Source organism: Diadema antillarum, unplaced genomic scaffold (genome assembly GCF_040938485.1).
Source record: "Diadema antillarum isolate AM-2024a unplaced genomic scaffold, OU_Dant_1.0 seq00001751_RagTag, whole genome shotgun sequence".
NCBI classification, from domain to species: Eukaryota; Metazoa; Echinodermata; class Echinoidea; order Diadematoida; family Diadematidae; genus Diadema; species Diadema antillarum.
In genome coordinates, this window is record NW_027272433.1 from 48,376 (window position 1) to 67,309 (window position 18,934).

Consider the following 18,934-nt stretch of genomic DNA (forward strand, 5'->3'; position numbering starts at 1 on the left):
TTGGCATTCTCTGTTTGTTTGCATTGACTTATGGCTTTGTTCCATTTTGGTCCTGCATAAAGAAATAATAATAATAATAATGATAATGATAGCTAGTTTTTATACAGCGCTTTATAGACTATTATTACCCATGTCACTGGATACATCATTTCCTACCAGCACTGACAAGTTGCACTACATTATCTCAGCTTTCAAGAGATATGGACTTCAACATATCATTCACAGCTAGCATTTCATTTAGCTCCAAGCTAAAAGCTTCCGTATCTACACTCCACATTCTGAAAAATTTTAAGTTTTAGTGCACAGACTTGCAAAAACTTTGCCAACTGCAGAGCACTCTCTGAGATAACCAATTTGTTAGGGCAATAAAGTCTACAGCATTAAAAACGGAAATTCTTGAAGTACATATGTACATGTACCATGCTTTGTCAAAGCCTAATGGTGCATGTAACAATGCTGGACTCTACCCAGGTCAAATCTGTTCACTCCCAACTGATCATCCCATTTACTGACAATGAAAGACCAGGAAGTCCCAGAATGTGTGTTATTGTGTGTATGACTGATTGATTGATTGATTGATTGTGTGTGTGTGTGTGTGTGTGTGTGTGTGTGTGTCTGTGCAATATGTAATTACAAAAAAAAAAATAGAAAAAATCCTCAGAATGCAATGTGCTTTGTGTGATAAAATCTTAAAGGGACTGTACAGTACTGGTTGATGTGAAAATTCACCTTTTAACATTTTGGGAGATATTGAGAAACCACTCTATGAGATGTCAAAGACCATTCAATTCTAAGGGAAATTGAAGGTTTATGTGATGAAATGACTGAGATATCCTAAAACAAGGTGAAACTAGGAGATCCTAATAAAAGTTGTGGCCTGTCGCATTTTATTATTATCGCTTTTTTTTTATATCTCAGCCATTTGAAAACCAATTTTCATCAAATAAACGTTGAATCCTTCTTGAAATTACATGCTCTTTCATATTTCATAAGAGGTTTCTCATTATCTCACCAAAAAATGTTATAAACCTGAATCCTCACCTCAACCAGTACTGTACAGTCCCTTTAAAGCTGAGGATCAGCCAGTTTTGCTGAATGTCAAGCTTAAAGGAAGGAAAATGTGAGTATACCCTGTTTAGAGAACCAGACCACAAGGAATATTCTCTTTGTTGTTGTTTTTTTATGGAAAACATCAATATTGAGTCTGTACTCAATATTCAAATCAATATTCATATCATCAGTGATAAAGAATATCTTACTCAGCACATTGCATTCACAAGAATGAAAAAAAAATCTTTTCTGGCAGTGAACCACAATCATCACAAAATGAAAATAATAATACACTGAATACTATGATCTCAATGCATCTTAAATAATACAGTTAATTCTGAAGACATAGACACAGTAACACCACTCCCATGTGTGTTTGGGATTAAGGTTCTCAGTAATAACTGTGATATCAAAATCACATACATGTACTGTCATTTGCTCATGTAGCCGAGCTAATGAATGGGGCACAATGAAAATATGGTGGCTTATACAACATTTAACTGCAAACATTCACAGGAATATATTATGTTTTCAAGTGAGGTTAAGAAATATTAAGTAGATCATGAAAATACTGATTGATACAGGCATTCTCCTGTAAGCTTAAGTAGAAGATATATAGATTGCTATTGCAAGGTGAGCTTGGGCAATTTTATTTTATAGGAATGCAATATAGTCAACAATATTTTTGTGCCAATACACTCTGTAATGATGCATGCAAACAAAACAATGTACACAAGTCATTATTTGAGTCACTCATCACTCCCAAAGGGGAATTCCAAACCATTTAGAAGTTAGTCTGAAAACTAAGTAAAAGTACAGTTTTACAAGCACGACTGTGAAAATTTGATTGTACTTGGATTGCCAGTAACAAAGTTGTAGAATTTTAAAGATTCTGTAATTTCTTTAAAACAGTTCTCAAACAGATGATATGAATATGCAAATGAGTGCACTAACAATACCATCACTTCCTAATTTTCCACTGATTGTGAATTTAAAAAAAAAAATGATGAGAATTCAATTCTTCTGCTATGAAAGTGCACAACACAATGTTATTCCCAGCTGAATATCTTCATAATAATGATCAGTCTGATAAACAAGCATTTAAGACTGTGGCATGTGTTTGAACAAACAAACTTGAAATTTCATGATTTTATGTCCACACGATATGGCAAGTTGTGAGGCCATGACATCATCAACTCACTATTGCATATTCATGTTGACTGTTCACAAACTGTTTTGTGAAAATTAGCAAAACTTCTCAAGTACATAACTTCCCTAATGTCTATCTAATTTTGATTGAATTTTCACTGTTGTGCTTGTAAAAACTGTACTCTTTCTGTTCAGACGAACTTCAAAGTGTAGTGTCTCAAATTCTCCTTTGAGGAACAAAAGAGTCATATGAGAGAATGTTGAAAAAGAGAAAGCTGTAGTCAACATCACTCAACCTTTCTTTTGACGTTTCAAAACGACAATACTCTGGGCAGCTGTAAATAAAAACCGAAGTAGAAAAATAAAGACATCTTCTTATTCATGGTATCGCCTAGAACTACAATGTACTTTTTAACTTGTGCAGAAAAATACAGGTATTTGAAATAAATGTACTGAATTGAGATACACGGGAGAAATTCATTTTAATCTTGATTGTCTATCATATGGAAAATGAAAAAAAATGAGTTGATCAGAAATTGATATGGGAGAAAGTGAGATGCTCCCTTTGGTAAGGAGGGAGGCTAACCATATTTTAAATGTGTGACACATGCTTTATTGGTGATGGTTGCAAATTTATCAATTAAACTTTGTACATGTAATAACCTGGAGAGCAAGTCATGGATCCGTGCTTCTCTGTGTTTTTCAACAAGAGGCCAATTTTGGCTCCTACAAAAAACTTTTTAGGCCCAGTTAGATTGAATACAAATCTTTTCTATTTTATTTTTGGTCATTATTGCGGCCCATGGAGTGAGAAGCATGGTCATAGATGATTCCCACTGTAATACATGGGCTTATGGGTCAAAGCCTGTAAAACTCCCGGGAAACAAAAACAAAGCAAAACAAAACAAACCCAAAGAAACCTAATCATTTACTTCATCACACTATGACCTCACATAGTTTCCTAATATTCTCCTTCAGGACTGTTTATTGCTCTGGGGTAAATTCTTAGTCTGGTGATTCAAATTTGTTAGCTCCATTCACTTGTCGCACAAAATTTGTATGTGTCGCCAGATGTAAAGATCCAAAATCCAAATTAAGTTTGAAATGATATCAAATCAAAATACTGGTGAGTGTTGTTTTTATCCCCCACTTGTCTCAGGGAACACCTCCCTTGAGCATCATGACAAGTATGTGGACACATACTCTAAAGGGGGAAGGGGAAATCATTCAAGAACCAAATCTCATCTGGAATGAAGTTGGAGCATGCATTTGTGGATTTAAAAAAAATAAGCAACTGGCAATCTCACTCACTTTACACAAACAAACTTATTAGCTACTGTGGCTGTGTCTTTGGAGAACATGTTTCCTGTTAAGTTCAGTAATATTGTTTATTCAGGGCTGACAGGAAAATCATATTTCTCTAAAACACAGGTATTTTCATTTTCTTTAATAATCCTTTAAAAGAGATTTCAGGCAAAAAGGTGTGGATTGATACTTGGTTAAAAATACTAAAGAGGGGCATTACCCTGTAATCTTACACTCTATAGAAATCTGTGATATCTTACAAAATATCTTAAATACGGAAAGCTTTGAGAACCCTTGAACAGTTATGAAAGGCATCATCACACACACTGATCCCTCTACTCCCCAACCTTGAAACATTATTATTATTTTACATAAATTTAATCCTTTACTATTTCCACATGCGCCATCTATGCTCTAAATCCGGGAGGCAACTTAATGTGAAACCACAAACCCTGACATATATCTTCTCGATCCATGACCCCATATATATGGCCTCCTGATCTAACATACAATATTTCAATTGTCGTACGGTAAGGGTGTACATCATAACTCATCTTGAGACTTTGACTTCTTGGAAGTTTTGCTGAATACCCAGAAAGAAGATGGCTTCCCGGCGGCGTCTCGCTCTCGCTTGGCGAAAGCGGAGAAAGTCGAGATGCAATTACAGATGTAGTGGTCAGACTTGGCCAATATTGCAAGGTCCATGTGCGGATTAGCTGGCTTGTTCTGTATTACTTTGACCTGAAATATTTCAGAAAAACAAAGGAGAAAAAGAAAATACATGTATTACATCTGCAGAGAAATTAATGTCCTTGAGGAGTGGATAATATATTACTAATCAACACTATGAAGGACAAGTTGTGTAGAGATCACTATTAAATATTTGCAATTCTATTTTCTTGAGATACATGTGAGATCACAAGACAACAATTCTCAAAGACTAATAATACAAATGATGCTATCATAATGGTCAAACCATCATACCAGACAGTCTCATGCCTGACAGAACCCCCCCCCCCATTAATTATAAATCTCAAAATAAAATGGGATTCCATCCCATTTTCTTTGCTCATTTTTCCACTGATAAATTATATTCATTTCTGGTCAGTTTTCTTCTCTTTGCATTTGTTACATATAAAGGAGTTTATTAGAGGAAAAATGAGCAAAGAAAATGGGATATAAAGGTGTTGGTAACTCTTTTTTCAGAAAAAATTTATTTTCTATAGTTCATTTCAAACGTCCTAGTAGAAAAAGACATGACAACAAGGAATATGAGGGCAAACACCAAGCACACACCAAGAAGACTACACTGAAACTATGTGACTTTTCTAGGAGACCCTTGGGGACCAGCATCACCTTTTTAGGCAGGGCTGCCTGCAGCTCCTTTATATTTGGGTCGACGTCGGATGCCACAAACACCGCCGTGGCCTTAACCTTCTTCACAGCATCCTTGATCTGCTTGATGACCACTTTCCGCGGAGGCATGCAGAGGTCGTCGGTGACCTCGCCGAATTCATTGTTAGGGCCGAGGCACTGGGGCGAGGCAAACATTTGCCGCGAGCTTGAAGCATGCTTACATGCATTGACCTGTATGGTGTATTAAAGTGATGATGTACATTTATTGTAGAGTATTTTGGCAGGGTGGGCATTCTGTTATATTTCATATAATGTGATACACAAGCGCTAAATGTGAAATGAACTTCTGCTCTTACTGGTAATGTGATGACAGTCAGCCTTATTAATAGCAAGGAAAATTTCACATTTAAAATGCAATATGACTATCTAGCTTTTTGTGGCAGTATACTAATAAAGACACTGAAGCATGTACAATACAACTCTTTTCAAGAATATGAAGTGTTAAAATTAGAACTTTATCATTCCCTTTGGAAGATTATGTTTGGCTATCAATTTGTAATTACAATACGCTGTAGGTAGTACTAAATTAGAATGCGGTGTCTGGCCGACATGTGAACAATCTTTATTAGGCATGGCACAAAATTAAAGTATCGCTTTTGGCTCTCCTGTGCAAGCAACCGAGGTGATGGTCTGTTTGAATCTTTCAATCACAGAAATTAATGACATTGCATCATTCGGTTGTAACACAGCTAAAGACCAAATTCTGACTCTGGTGTGAACGAGCAGTGAAAGAAGGCCAGCTCTTACCCAGTCTGAACCAATCCTCATGTGGATGCCGACAAAAGGGCCAGAAGAAAGATGCTCCCGGATGAAGGCATCCACCTTCTCCTCCACCTGGTCTGACCAGTGCAGGAAGCGGTGAAGAGGGCGGTTTGCCTCGGTGACCGGAAAAGAGGCAGGAGCCCCAGACATGGCCAGCACGGGGTACTCCGACACTGGAAATCTGACAAGAGATGAAGTACAAATGTATAACCATTTCTGTGCCAGGGACTTCGGACAGTGCATACAATGCTATGGACTCTTCTGTGCCAATCGGCACTCGAAACAAACAAAGGGTTAATGACCGAGTGATGCAATTACTTGAGAATCCAGGTGAAGCTTTGTCATTACTTTATACAATGATATTTTGGGCTTTGTAACTGGTTGAATATGGGGTCATGCGGCTTTAAATAAGTTATGCACTGTGCATCTTTGCTTCCATGATTTAAAAAACATCTCAGAACTCTGAGGAGATGTAACAGTACTTGCTTGGAATCTATTTTTTCTTTTTTTTTTCAAATGCTAACTATTACCACAGCAACTGGAAAGAAAGTGATTCCAATCATCGGTTTCGTGAAAGCAGCTACTTTTCTCAGAGACTCCATAATGGATTTTTAAAGATATCTCAAGACAATTATGAAGGTATAAAATATCAAGCATTATTTACATTTGATTGCAATTAATATAGAATTATATTCTGAATCACACCAAGTTCAAGTTGCATGTCAAAAGTATGTTTTACATATCATCACAAACTTATAACAACAAGAGTATCATTATTTAAGCTGTGTAGTGATAATGCTAAGGAAGACAAGACAGCTGTCTATGCCAACATATTAACTTTGCTGAAGTAGAAGAAAATTTGAAAAAAAAAAGTAGCAAAGAATTGTTTTACAAAAAGAAATTGTGTTTTACAAAAAGAAATTGTATGATGAATGAAAAAACATATTACACTAAACTCATATGTTGAGTACACTGGCAATTCATGTCCTCAGCAGATTATCTTCTTCCATGTCGCCTGAAAAGTTCATATCTCAATTAAATATCACAGATTATGAACTTTGCCAAACCTCTCGCTACCAAAGAAGCATTAAGCATTAATCCCCAGCACATATGTCACTTAAGCTCTTACTTTTATGAAAAGCCTGGCCAATTTGGTATGGAGGGCCATACTTTATGCTTCTTTCTCCAAACAACCGATGTGATAACACTGTAAATAACAGTGGTATTGCCAGATAACAATGCAGCAATCTTACCGCATTAATTTGATGATGACAGTAATATTCATAAAACTATCATTACCTGAACATTGAATACTACTATTACTACTGATAATCATAATAATACCCATTTCTCAGACTTGGGTAAAGAGGGATATTTGTGGGTAAAATGTTGTGTCCCAGGATTAGTGCACTGGGCAGGATATGAACATTCGGTTTAAAGATACAGAACCTTGTTTTGTAAAGATATTGGTACCGCCATATGTGGGGCACTGAGTGTGACACCTTACCTCTTTTCCCATGCTGCTCGTACTGCCGGTAAATGTGTGTTGTATGAGAGAGGTCCAAACTCCTCATAGTTGTCAAAGTCGACGTTTATGTTGTCCCAAAAGGGACCAAAAGGATTGCCCTCCTTCATCTTACAGTCTTTACCATCACGGTATCTGTAGCAAAAGCCTGGAAGTGGGCATCAAATGAATAAAAATTAAAAATGAATAAATGAAAAAGATAAACAGTGACAAAATATAGTAGGGCCTTATGGGACTTGTCTTTAAAGTGAAATACAGCAAGAACTGGACTGTAGACAAGCAAAAATAAAAAGCACCTGCAAAAATGAATGAGAATCAGTAAGGAGAGCTGCACTTGCAGTAAAATGGAAAATAGATTGAGACAGAGTCCGACTTGAACCATTACAACATGCTTCAATTATTTAATCACTGGTGTGGACAGTTCAAGGTGTGGGATGCTGCATGCAATTCCTGACACTTTACATAGTTTTCCCTTGGGGTTGAAAAGATATTTTGAATCAAAGTTCCACAGGTTGATAAGTGGATGACCAGTGTAAATCAAAACTTATATCTAAATGCCAATATCATGGCAATTCATGTATCGGTAATCTTACTAGTGATGTGACGTACATCACGTTCCCTCTCACCTGTTCGCTTCCCTTTGGGCCATAGCGTTGGTGCCAGCTCCTTCATGAATGTCTCCATGGTGATGACCCGATGGTACTCCCTGAGGGGCTCCACTTTGAAGTAGTCATCAAATGGGATTTGAACCTACGGATCACCACAACACAAGTAGTGAAGCCTAGGGCCATCTATATTGGGGGGGTCCACAGGCTGTTCAGGACAACTTTAATTCACACATTTGTTTGTGTAAATATGTCATATTAGTCACAATGTGAAGGAAATGAACATTCATGCAATGCATCCATGGCTTGTATCCTCGGCTCAAAGTGATACGAACTAATGTCAACTTTGCTTTACTAGCACTATAGGTTCTCATCTAGGAGGATTCCCTCATATCAGTGTTGAGATATGTTGCATTGGGTACAGAATAGTTGGGTTGATGATCATTGTTACATCAGCTTGGTGTAAATTGTGATCCGTGCCACAGTCCAAGAGCATCTGTTTACAACTGCCACTTTGCACATTGAGAAAACTAGCCAAATATATTAGAATCTAATGCCATGTCTGACATCAAATCTTCCTATAAAAGAGGTCGATACTTCATTGTATTTTGAAGGGCGTTACATGACATGCTCACATGAAAAACAATCCAAGTTAATTATGTAAAAAGAAACAAACAGAAAATGCATGAAGTGGTCAATTACTTACTGAGCCTCTGATGTGACCAGGGTATTCCACCCACGGTGGCAAAATCAAGGTTCTGTCTAGGCCATGGGCAAATGAGAGAGCTCCGAGAAAATGGTCCGCCTGATTCCCAAAACGACCTGGCAAAGAAAATCAAGCAGCAAGAAAAATTAATGAAGAGATCAACATTGTTTGGTAACTGAACATCACATAAGTTACAGCTAATCCAGTTGAAGACTGCACATAATGTACACAAGAATGGAAAGTACTTAAGTTCAAACTCAATTATCATTGAATCATTTTTTTTTTTTTGGGGGGGGGGAGGGGGTTAAGTAAAGATATAGTTAAGAATTCCACAGCTAAAATATATTTACAAACTATTCTGCTACACATGGGAATGGTTTACAGATATTTTTTTTTCACGACCCTCAATTAAATAATGCTCTGCTATTCCATCACACATAACTAAAACTTGGCTCCAACGAAGACGAACTGTCAATCGCAGCATTGTGTATTATTACATATCTGCTGTAAAGTCTAAACTATAGGCCTGTGCCCCGTTGCCACATAAAAGTTACTATTGTGGTAACTTTGCCATCTAATGGTAACTACCATGGTAACAATACTCAACAGCCAATCAAAATCAAGAATTCCATGCTAGTTACCATTGGATGGCAAAGTTACCACAATAGTAGCTTTTATGCAACGGGGCCCAGATGGGGTTGGTCAAAAGTTGTAGATGGGGTTGGCCAAAAGTTGTAGATGAAACACACAGTTTTTAAAAATATTCAAATAATTTTCAATGTGTTGTTAATGTAAAAAGATGTGAAAAAGTTCCTACCATAAAAAACATTTGGTGAAATGGTATGTAGAACATTTTAAAGAGATTAATGTGGTGACACTTCATGGGCCTTTTTGGTGATGTATGAATCATTGATATATTATCATTCCTAGGACAGCAAGATTTGCTTCTTTCCTCTAAAATATTATATTGGAGCTTTTAATGCACATGTGGTGAAAATTCTTACGAAGTGGCTAGCTTCCTAAGCAGTGGGCGTGCATACCCTAATAAAGACCTCCAAATCCCATTCTTACTTCTTACTGGCCTATTACTTACCCATACATGGGCAATATGTTACATAACCATGCGGGTCAATTTTGTCCACTGTGTTTGAGGCTTGACTGTAGGCTAGCAGTGATGATGCGAGCAGGAGTACAAATCCCTTCACACAATTCTCAGCCATCGCTATGATGTGATACCACCTGTTCCAAGTTAAAAGAACACACAAGGCCACTACACCGTCATTAAATGAAGAGTTTAAATGAAAAAAAACAACAACTAAAAAACTGATGTATCTATCTTCAACTTGAGATATTTGAGACTGAAGCTGCTAAAAAAGAAAATACTAACTAAAACATGTGATTTAACTTAAATCTTGATAAAAAATAGATCTACTGTATTTCTTGTTATGTGTTGTGAGGAAATATATTTTCCTCTATTTCATATGATCCTACTTGAAAAAAAAGGAAATTATTTCTTTTTTCATTCAAACTGTTCACATACTCCAGTTTGTATAGAACTTTACCTTTGTTGTAAACTGACATTTTCAACAATGTTCATGCAGTCCCAACCAAATTATGAAAACATATGAAAATATGCAACAATATTTTTAGAATGGACACCACACACAAATTTCCTAGATGCAGTACCTAGTCTGTGTCTGGGTCTTCTTCTTTTTTCTTTTTCTTTTTTTTTGGGGGGGGGGGGGGGGACAAAACAGGATACACAACAACTAAAATAAGGACCTTAAGGTCTTTCTAAAAATGCATCTTGTAGTTGTGGATACACACATTCTGACATCAATGTTCATGTTCCCACTCGCTAGAGATCTATTCTCTGAACGTTAACAAAACTGAGTGATTATACTTAGACAGTGTCTATTGACTAGACACTTGACAGTATAGATCTAAATAGGTAAATTTGTTAGATGGATTTTTATTAGCACTGCACATGCAGTAATGTCGTTTAGTACCACAATTATTCGATTATTTGGGTACTTATGTCTGCAACTACTTGAGCCTCTTGACGGCTAAATGCACCTTAGACCTCCCCGGATGTGACTTGAATTATCAGATCAACTGAGCTTAGTAAGTACTCACAAAATGTAATATTGTGTGTGGTCGCTACACTATCATGGGTGATAAAGAAGTACATGTAACATAGAAACTGGTGCGTCGGACTAAGGCGGGATTGCTGCTACGTGTATTCCACGGTGAATGATTTCTTCCTCTCGGGTGATCCCTGAGATAAACGATAACCACTTCGCAAAGTACAATTACAAGCTACATCCTTGAATATGAAACGCAGAAGAAGAAGAGAATGGGAGGTACATGGAGCTAGATAAGGAGGAGTCGAAGAAGCGTACCTGGTAAGGCAGGGTTGGCAGTGTTCTGTAGCCTGTAGGAGCTAGGAGTGCCAAGGTCAGCGCACGTGATGAAGGAACGAGACCGAGCTAGCCAACAGGTACGGCGCCAGCGCAGAGCAAGCGGCGGCCAGCTAGCCCGGAGCTTTGGCTGCAGCTGCTACCTAGATCGCCAGTGCAGTGCAGTGCAGTGTCACGTCAGGCTGGCTGTTCTCATAGGCTTAGCGTCCGTGCACCGGAAGAGGCTGGGGAGACAGGTTTTAGATCGAAAAGCTGTCGGCGTGATCATTTAGAACGCAGTTCAAGGAATGTTTGAACGTAGATGATGATTCGTTTGCCCTACTATCTAGGCCTCGCCGCCGCATTGCTCACCCACAGTTACACGCAGCTGGTTCCACGTACAGTAACCACCGGATGACCACGGCGGCTACGGTGCGCATCATTATAGGACGTGGATGGATGAAATGAGGACCGACCATTGTTATTTCCTGTCGACGTGACATACGTGTCTTCCAAAGAGGTAGATCTACTTGGCGAGAGCTGCTCAGCCACTCCTTTTTCTTCATCTGTGATTTCCACAAAGACTAACCATTCGTCTACGAAAATTACCTTAGGCTTTTGCATCACCAAGTAGAATCTAGTTTGAATCGGCGCCGTGGAATTTACACAGATATGCCCTTTGGCTTTTATAGAAGTGATTGAAGCAGGACCTGGCTATCTCTGAAGGAAGAACTTGACAAGAAGAGAAGGATAAGAGAGAGAAGAAGAATACATCTGCCACTGATGATGCATTTGCGTATTCAAGTACGTATCGTAGTGCATCATTCATAATCATAAGTGAGATACCATGCCACTTTATCTTTATTTCTGTTTCTTAAGTTCAAGATTAACACACACTACCGGTATAGAAGGTTGCACTAACTTGCAGTGGCAGATCCAGTGCCGTGGGGGGCGCACTGGGTGCGCCCCCCTCTTTATTTTTTTGTTAAAACAAAAGAAATATAAAGAAAAAAATGGGGGTGCGTGCACCCCCTTTAATTTTGGAAAGACACCTCCCCTTTTACAGAATTCCTGGATCTGCCCCTGGTTGTGTACATGAATATCAATGAATGTGATGTAGAACGTACTACGGTACTTGGAGTACTCCAGTAAGTTGAGCCTCTCGACTGGCAAGTTTGTGGCAATTAAATGCTGTACATGTGTACCGGTAGTTGGTCCATTGTATGGAATATACCATAGGCCTACCATGTAGACCCTACCCTTTGACTTTCCTGGAACAATTAGTTATGGAGGAAGATAACATATATCAGTCTTACCACGATACTTTACTTTTCTGCAATGATGGTGAAGGCCAGAGCCTGTTCATCAGTCAGGATTGCTTTTAATTGTTCTCTCCAGCTCCCCCAATGAAAGTTGCTGATATTATCACTAACAAGTTAATTAAAAGTTTTTGTCAAAAATACTTCATATGTATGATGGCAATATGGATGCAGTTAATTTAAGCAATCCAGATCAGCTGAAATGTGAGTGAAATCAGGAAATGTAAATATGTGTAATCCTTGAGAGTTATGCAGTTTCGACTTTGCTTGGTAGACGTCCTCTTCATAATGCTGCTAAAATGCAAGGATACTAATGGTAACTGGTATAGGCATCATGAGATAACTGATCCATTTCAAATTTGAAGAAAATCATGTTTAGTCATGCGCATTGTCACAGTGATCAACATTTCTGTGGATAATTCCAAGCGGACAAATTGTCTTTTCTCAACTTTGTTGGATCTGATTGCTCTAGAATGTGATGTATCACTTTGATATTGCCAACTTCATCACAATCAACTTTCTTTTCATAATTTTCCTCCGAATGCAGGTACCCAGCATGCAAAGTAACTAGACCTGGCATTGCACAACACTTCCTGCTGTGTTGGACAAGGACCCGGGGACGTAGCGTTCCAGACGAATAGAGTCCCAAAAATGCTCCGGTACAGGCTGCTCACTTTTGATGTGAACAATACACTGATTCAGGTCCGGAACACGGCCGGGGACCACTATCGCAGGGTTGCGAAGATGTTTGGGGTGGAGGCCAAGGTGCCTGACCTGAACCGTGGCTTTCGTGTGGCCTACAAGGAACAGGTGGCTGTTCACCCAAACTTTGGGGCCACTACGGGCCTCACTCCTGAGCAGTGGTGGACCAACGTTATATTCCGCACATTTCTCACGGCTGGCTACACTTTGAAGGAAGGCATCCTCGACAAGATATCCTCCAAGCTGTACCAGGACTTCAGCACCAGTCAGACGTGGGAGACATTCCCTGAGGTGAAAGAGATGCTGACGTTTCTGAATAGGAACGGAGTCGCGCTCGGAGTTCTGTCAAACAATGATGAAAGGTTAATGAGTGTGCTACAGTCCTTGGACCTAGCTCCACATTTTTCATTCGTTCTCTCATCATCGGAAATGAAATGCGAGAAGCCTGATGCTGCATTTTTTCGTCTAGCCCTGGACAGGCTTGCTATTGATCCAGCATTGTGTGCCCACATTGGCGACAATGTTGAATTGGACTACTTTGGGGCCAAAGCGGTTGGAATGGATGCCTACTTGGTGGATCGCAAAGGTTCCACTGAGGAGAATTGGCCTGATATCAGTAAGGACCACATACTGTCCGATATCTCTGATTTGGAGACAAAGATTTTCAAGATGCCTTCTGTTTGATTTTGTAGTCCATGGTACTCTTCTTACAACCCTTTTTGTTGTTTTTATTACTGGTTTATGAAAATATGAACTCGGGGGAAAAGAGCAACGTTTGGATGCTTTTTTGTTTCGAATATTGAATTTGCCTTTTGTGAAGAGTATTATTTCATGATGTTCCTCTCTTTTTTGTCAAGGTAATACAAGCTGCAAATTCAAGAGAAGTGAATTCAAACAAAATGAAATTATTTAATGCTGCCCTGTCATTTATAGAATCCAAAGTTTGACAGAACAATGATATGCCAGGTACAAAGAGTTAAAGTCTTCTCTTTTATCAAAATGTTTTAGTGACTTCTGAATTGCATCAAGTACTTGATGATCATGCTAAGCTGAGTAAACAGTGCTGAATGAAATCTGTCAATCTATGCCTTGTTTGCAATGGATATGCCTGTATTTCCATTAATCAATTAACAATTAAATGCGGGCACATTGATGTGGATGTCAATCAAACGTAGTACATTGTACTTTGACCCATCAGATCCTGGGGTAATTTTGCTGCAATAATTATCAACTTGTCTCCTTAAACTGGTTGCTCTGTACTTTGCTGCATATCTTATTTTGGAGAAAGACTTTACAGCTGTAGATTGGAGTGTTTTGACTCATTAAATGCACCAAAAGCAGTAAAGAGAACCAAATGTTTGCCAATTTGGGAGAGGAATATTAACTCTAATCTTCTAAAATGTATTTACCAATTTGAGATCAGTCATGAGGTTAACCCATGTAGGACGGACTGATTTTTTTACAACACACATTTCCCATAGACAGCTGCCCGAGTATACTCGGGACTCATCCTCAATGGGTTAAGATATCATTACGTACAGAACCAAGCCACACAAATGTGGTTTCTGGGAATAGATGGGTCAAAGAAAGGATTGGTATTGTAGCTTCATGTATGATGATTTTCCATTTATATGCAAATTTTACTCTCTTTTACTAATATTACTTTTAATATTACTTTTTACCAATATTCAGTTTTCCATGAAAACATTTAGAATCGGTCATGAAGAATATAATCATAATACAGAAATCAATGTAATGTTTTCATGTGGGTAAGGTCTTGTGACTCAGAATATATCATGGCATACACGCGTACATACATTTTAAAGAAACCTTATCTTGCCTGGAGATAAACAGAAGAGCAAAAAAAGTATAATTATTTCCATATAAAATTTATTGTTTTTATTGGAGTCAACAATATGTGTTGAACCATTTTACACCACCTATCATTTCAGTATTTGATACAATGTTCATGATTATGTTATAATTATACGAAAGCATTGCTTTTAGGAAAGCTACATGATATTTGTATATTCTGGATTAGGGATTGAAACACAGAAAACCTAAATTCAGAATTGTATGATTTGAAATCCTTATCATATTTATGTCAAATGTATATCAAGTCGATCTACTTGGCAAAATGTGCATGCTGCTTCCAGTGTGCGTAGCACAGTGCAAAGCAACAAATATCATAATCATGAACTGTTCTTGGCAGCATAGAGCAGCTAAAAATTGAGCTAAAAATAGTTGCCAATTATTGCAAAATTCTTGATGATAGCATGCTTCTCTAGGGCCCCGTCTTATAAAGCCTTCAAATCAATCACAAGTCCCCACATCAATCGCAACTTGCATTGCAGCTCTCAAAAAAACTTGTGATTGATTTCTATCACAAGTCTTTATAAGACAGGCCCCAGGGCTCTAAACTAGACATACTAGTGATTTTAAAGGTACTTCGTAGATTCACACAAATGTATGATTAGCAAGTGTCAGCCCTATATTGATTGATTTATATAACAGTTTAGCTTCAATATGAAGGTCCTGTCAAAATGTCATGACTGAATATTTAAGTCAAATTCTCATCTTTAAGGAGAATTAAAAATTGTACATTCCTTGCATTTATGTACATGCATGTGTGAAAAGAAGTGCAAAATTAGGCATCTCAGTCCAGTATGGGTTCTTTGCCACCTCCCAGTTGATGAAGCCAGTGTGAACAGTCAACAGTAGTTGGCTTGTTTGCAATGAAGTGCAACCATTGTTATTGCCTGAGGTCATTTCAGTGTCCGGTCATTCATCTGCAAATATTATCAGATCTAGTTTTGGACAGTTGAAGGAAGTGATGTGATAAGGCAGCAATCACTTAATGAACACGTCATAGTAGGCAAACTGTAATGTTGTTTTGTTCTTGGGCTCTGTAAGCCTGTAGACATGAAGGGTTAGGGTCAGTGGCGTATCTAGGGAAAACGGCGCCCGGGGCAAGCGCGAAAATTGCGCCCCTAATTTCTGAAAAAGTGTTCAACCCCAAGCCCATCCCGGTAGGGACTTTAAAAAAGTCTACATGATATGCTTTTTCAAGCACTTAAAAGGGGTCTTTTGAGGGTGATTTAAATGTAATAAATTTAGATAAATTTTGGCGAGCGAGCGCAGCGAGCGAGCCGAAAATTTTTGTATATTTCCGCGTCATCATCACGTTTTGTTCTTATCTTTTTTTGTGTGATAAATTTTGGCGAGCGAGCGCAGCCAGCGAGCCGAAAATTTTTGTATTTCAGGTTACAAAACATGGAATTCTTGTCATTTTTTGCTTATTAAATCTTACAATTCTAATCAAGAAAATTAATGGTAACGGCCTTATAGATAACGATTTATACCAACAAACTGAGGACTTGAAAAAAATACTCCAAATTAGTACGCGCGTGTGAGCTGAAATTTGTATATTTCCGCGCCATCATCACGTTTTGTTCTTATCTCTTTTTTTTTTTTGGAGAAATTTTAGCGAGCGAGCGCAGCGAGCGAGCCGAAAATTTCTGTATATCAGCTTAGAAAAATCGGTCGAGAAACAAGGCCAGCGTCGCAAACACAAGCAGACCCAGCCTGTAAAATTTACCTTTTTAGCTCACCTGAGCCAAAGGCTCAAGTGAGCTATTGCGATCGCCCTTCGTCCGGCGTCCGTCGTGCGTCGTGCGTCGTGCGTCGTGCGTCGTGCGTCGTCCGTCGTCCGTCGTCCGTCGTGCGTCGTGCGTAAACTTTTTACATTTTCATCTTCTTCTTGAAAACCCCAAGACCGATTTTCATCAAACTTGGCAGGTAGCATCCCTAGGGGGTTAGGAACTCAATTTGTTAAAATGGGCACCATGACCCACCCAGGGGGCCCCCAGGGGGGCCCAAACCCCCCAAATTTAAGGAATCTTTAAAAATCTTCTTCTCTAGAACCAGAAGTGATAGAGCTAAGTTAATACTATGAGTTAGTTCATTGATGACTGTAGTTTCAAGTTTGTTCATGGCAGAATCAGGGATGCCCCCCTTGGGACCCAGGGGAGGGGGGTGGGGAGGGGTTCTAATGGGGCCTAAATTGTACATTTTCATCTTCTTCTTGAGAACCCCATGACCCATTTTCACCAAACTTGGCAGGTAGCATCCCTAGGGGGTTAGGAACTCAATTTGTTAAAATGGGCACCATGCCCCACCCAGGGGGCCCCCAGGGGACCCCCAGGGGGCCCAAATCCCCAAAATTAAGGAATCTTTAAAAATCTTCTTCTCTAGAACCAGAAGTGATGGAGCTAAGTTAATACTATGAGTTAGTACATTGATGACTGCAGTTTCAAGTTTGTTCATGGCAGAATCAGGGGTGCCCCCCTTGGGACCCAGGGGAGGGAGGTGAGGAGGGGTCCTAATGGGGCCTAAATTGTACATTTTTATTTTCTTTTTTAGAACCCCATGACCCATTTTCACCAAACTTGGCAGGTAGCATCCCTAAGGGGTTAGGATCTCAATTTGTTAAAACGGGCACCATGTCCCACCCAGGGGGCCCCCAGGGGGGCCCAAACCCCCCAAATGAAGGAATCGTTAAAAATTTTCTCTAGAATCAGAAGTTATACAGCTAAGATAATACTATGAGTGAGTACATTAATGACTGTAGTTTCGAGTTTGTTCATAGGAGATCCAGGGGTGCCCCTCTTGGGGGCAGGGGTGGGGGGGGGTGGGGGTGGGGGGTTGGTTAGGAAGGTCCAAATGGGGGCCTGAATCGTACATTGTCATCTTCTTCCTGAAAACCTCATGATAGATTTTCGTCAAACTTGGCAGGTAGCATCCTTAGGGGGTCAGGATCTCAATTTATCAAAATGGGCACCATGCCCCACCCAGAGGGCCCCAGGGGGCCCCCAATCCCCCAAATTAAGGAATCTTTAAAAATTTGGGCCCTTATTGTACATTTTCATCTTCTACTTCAGAATGCCTGGTCAAATTTTGGTAGAGCTGTGAATAATTTAGATTAGTGACTGCGTGAAAGGTGAACTTGCGATACTCAGGTGAGCGCTAGACCCGCGGGTCTCTTGTCATGTATAAAGACAGAACAAGCGATGGCGCCATCACGAAAAACAATAGGCTTCTTTTTCTTACCATAATACACCTTCATGCCAAATTTGAAGATGATCGAAGAAGAACTGCAGCCAGTAGAACGCGCACGCGGCGGACGCGGCGCAACGAGACCAAATCCATAGTATCCTCCGAACTCTGTTCAGGGGATACAATTATAATTATATGTAATATTTCCTGCTATTCCATTTCCTGCTAGAGTACGTTCCTTGCCTTGTTCAATTGGCAAGTACACATCCATTTTACAGCCTATCAATAACTGGGTGTTATATTTTAATGATCTGTTACAATGGCAAGGACCCAATTAAAACTACGTATAGGAGTTGTAAGATTTGTTGGTGTTTTGTCGTAGTGTATTGGCAACCAACATACAGTTAAATTCGCATAAGTCGATCTTCTCGGGACTGAGCAAAACACATCGACTTAGGCGATTTTCGACTTGTGCGTAAGTCGAAAAAAAATCGACTTAACAACAGTTACACCACACGTACATTATGTATAAATGTACATGTATGTTGTCTACTCTGGAGCCGCGGCTTACTTTGCATGGACAGTGTATTATTAGTATTGGCACAGGTCCGATTACTTTACACCCTTGTTAAACCTTGGGGAAGTGAATATGAACGATATTTGAGCAGTGATTAATTCCAGTTTACCATACCGTGGCTTGAAATGCGTGTAGAGATGTAATTCTGATTTACCTATGCCCGTAACTTTCCCCCTTCTTTCCGCTTTGAAAACTCAGCAGCTTCATCCATCCACTGCACAGTGCAGACTGCAAACATACACAGACTATACAGCCCAGTCACTGTACGTCCGTAGCGCGACAGGGCTGTACCAGCGGACCTCCAAACACGAGGAGAGTTCAACAATCGCATACGATCGCTTTGAATTTTGATACTTTAGATCAT

The 18,934-nt window shown here is 39.2% G+C and overlaps 2 protein-coding genes across 2 annotated transcripts; one reads left to right on the forward strand and one right to left on the reverse strand.

The window, feature by feature from the left end:
- Nucleotides 1-4,047: 4,047 nt before the first annotated feature.
- LOC139712016 (GDP-fucose protein O-fucosyltransferase 1-like) lies at nucleotides 4,048-9,738 on the reverse strand. Its single transcript, XM_071623857.1, has 7 exons — nucleotides 9,612-9,738; nucleotides 8,519-8,634; nucleotides 7,834-7,957; nucleotides 7,190-7,355; nucleotides 5,668-5,863; nucleotides 4,861-5,091; nucleotides 4,048-4,245 (listed from the first exon to the last, which is right to left on the reverse strand). The coding sequence occupies exons 1-7, from the start codon at nucleotides 9,736-9,738 to the stop codon at nucleotides 4,048-4,050; spliced, it is 1,158 nt and encodes a 385-aa protein (XP_071479958.1).
- A 3,149-nt stretch (nucleotides 9,739-12,887) lies between these two features.
- LOC139712029 (haloacid dehalogenase-like hydrolase domain-containing protein 3) lies at nucleotides 12,888-13,624 on the forward strand. The gene has a single exon (XM_071623869.1). The coding sequence runs from the start codon at nucleotides 12,888-12,890 to the stop codon at nucleotides 13,620-13,622; it is 735 nt and encodes a 244-aa protein (XP_071479970.1). The 3' UTR covers nucleotides 13,623-13,624.
- Nucleotides 13,625-18,934: the final 5,310 nt, after the last annotated feature.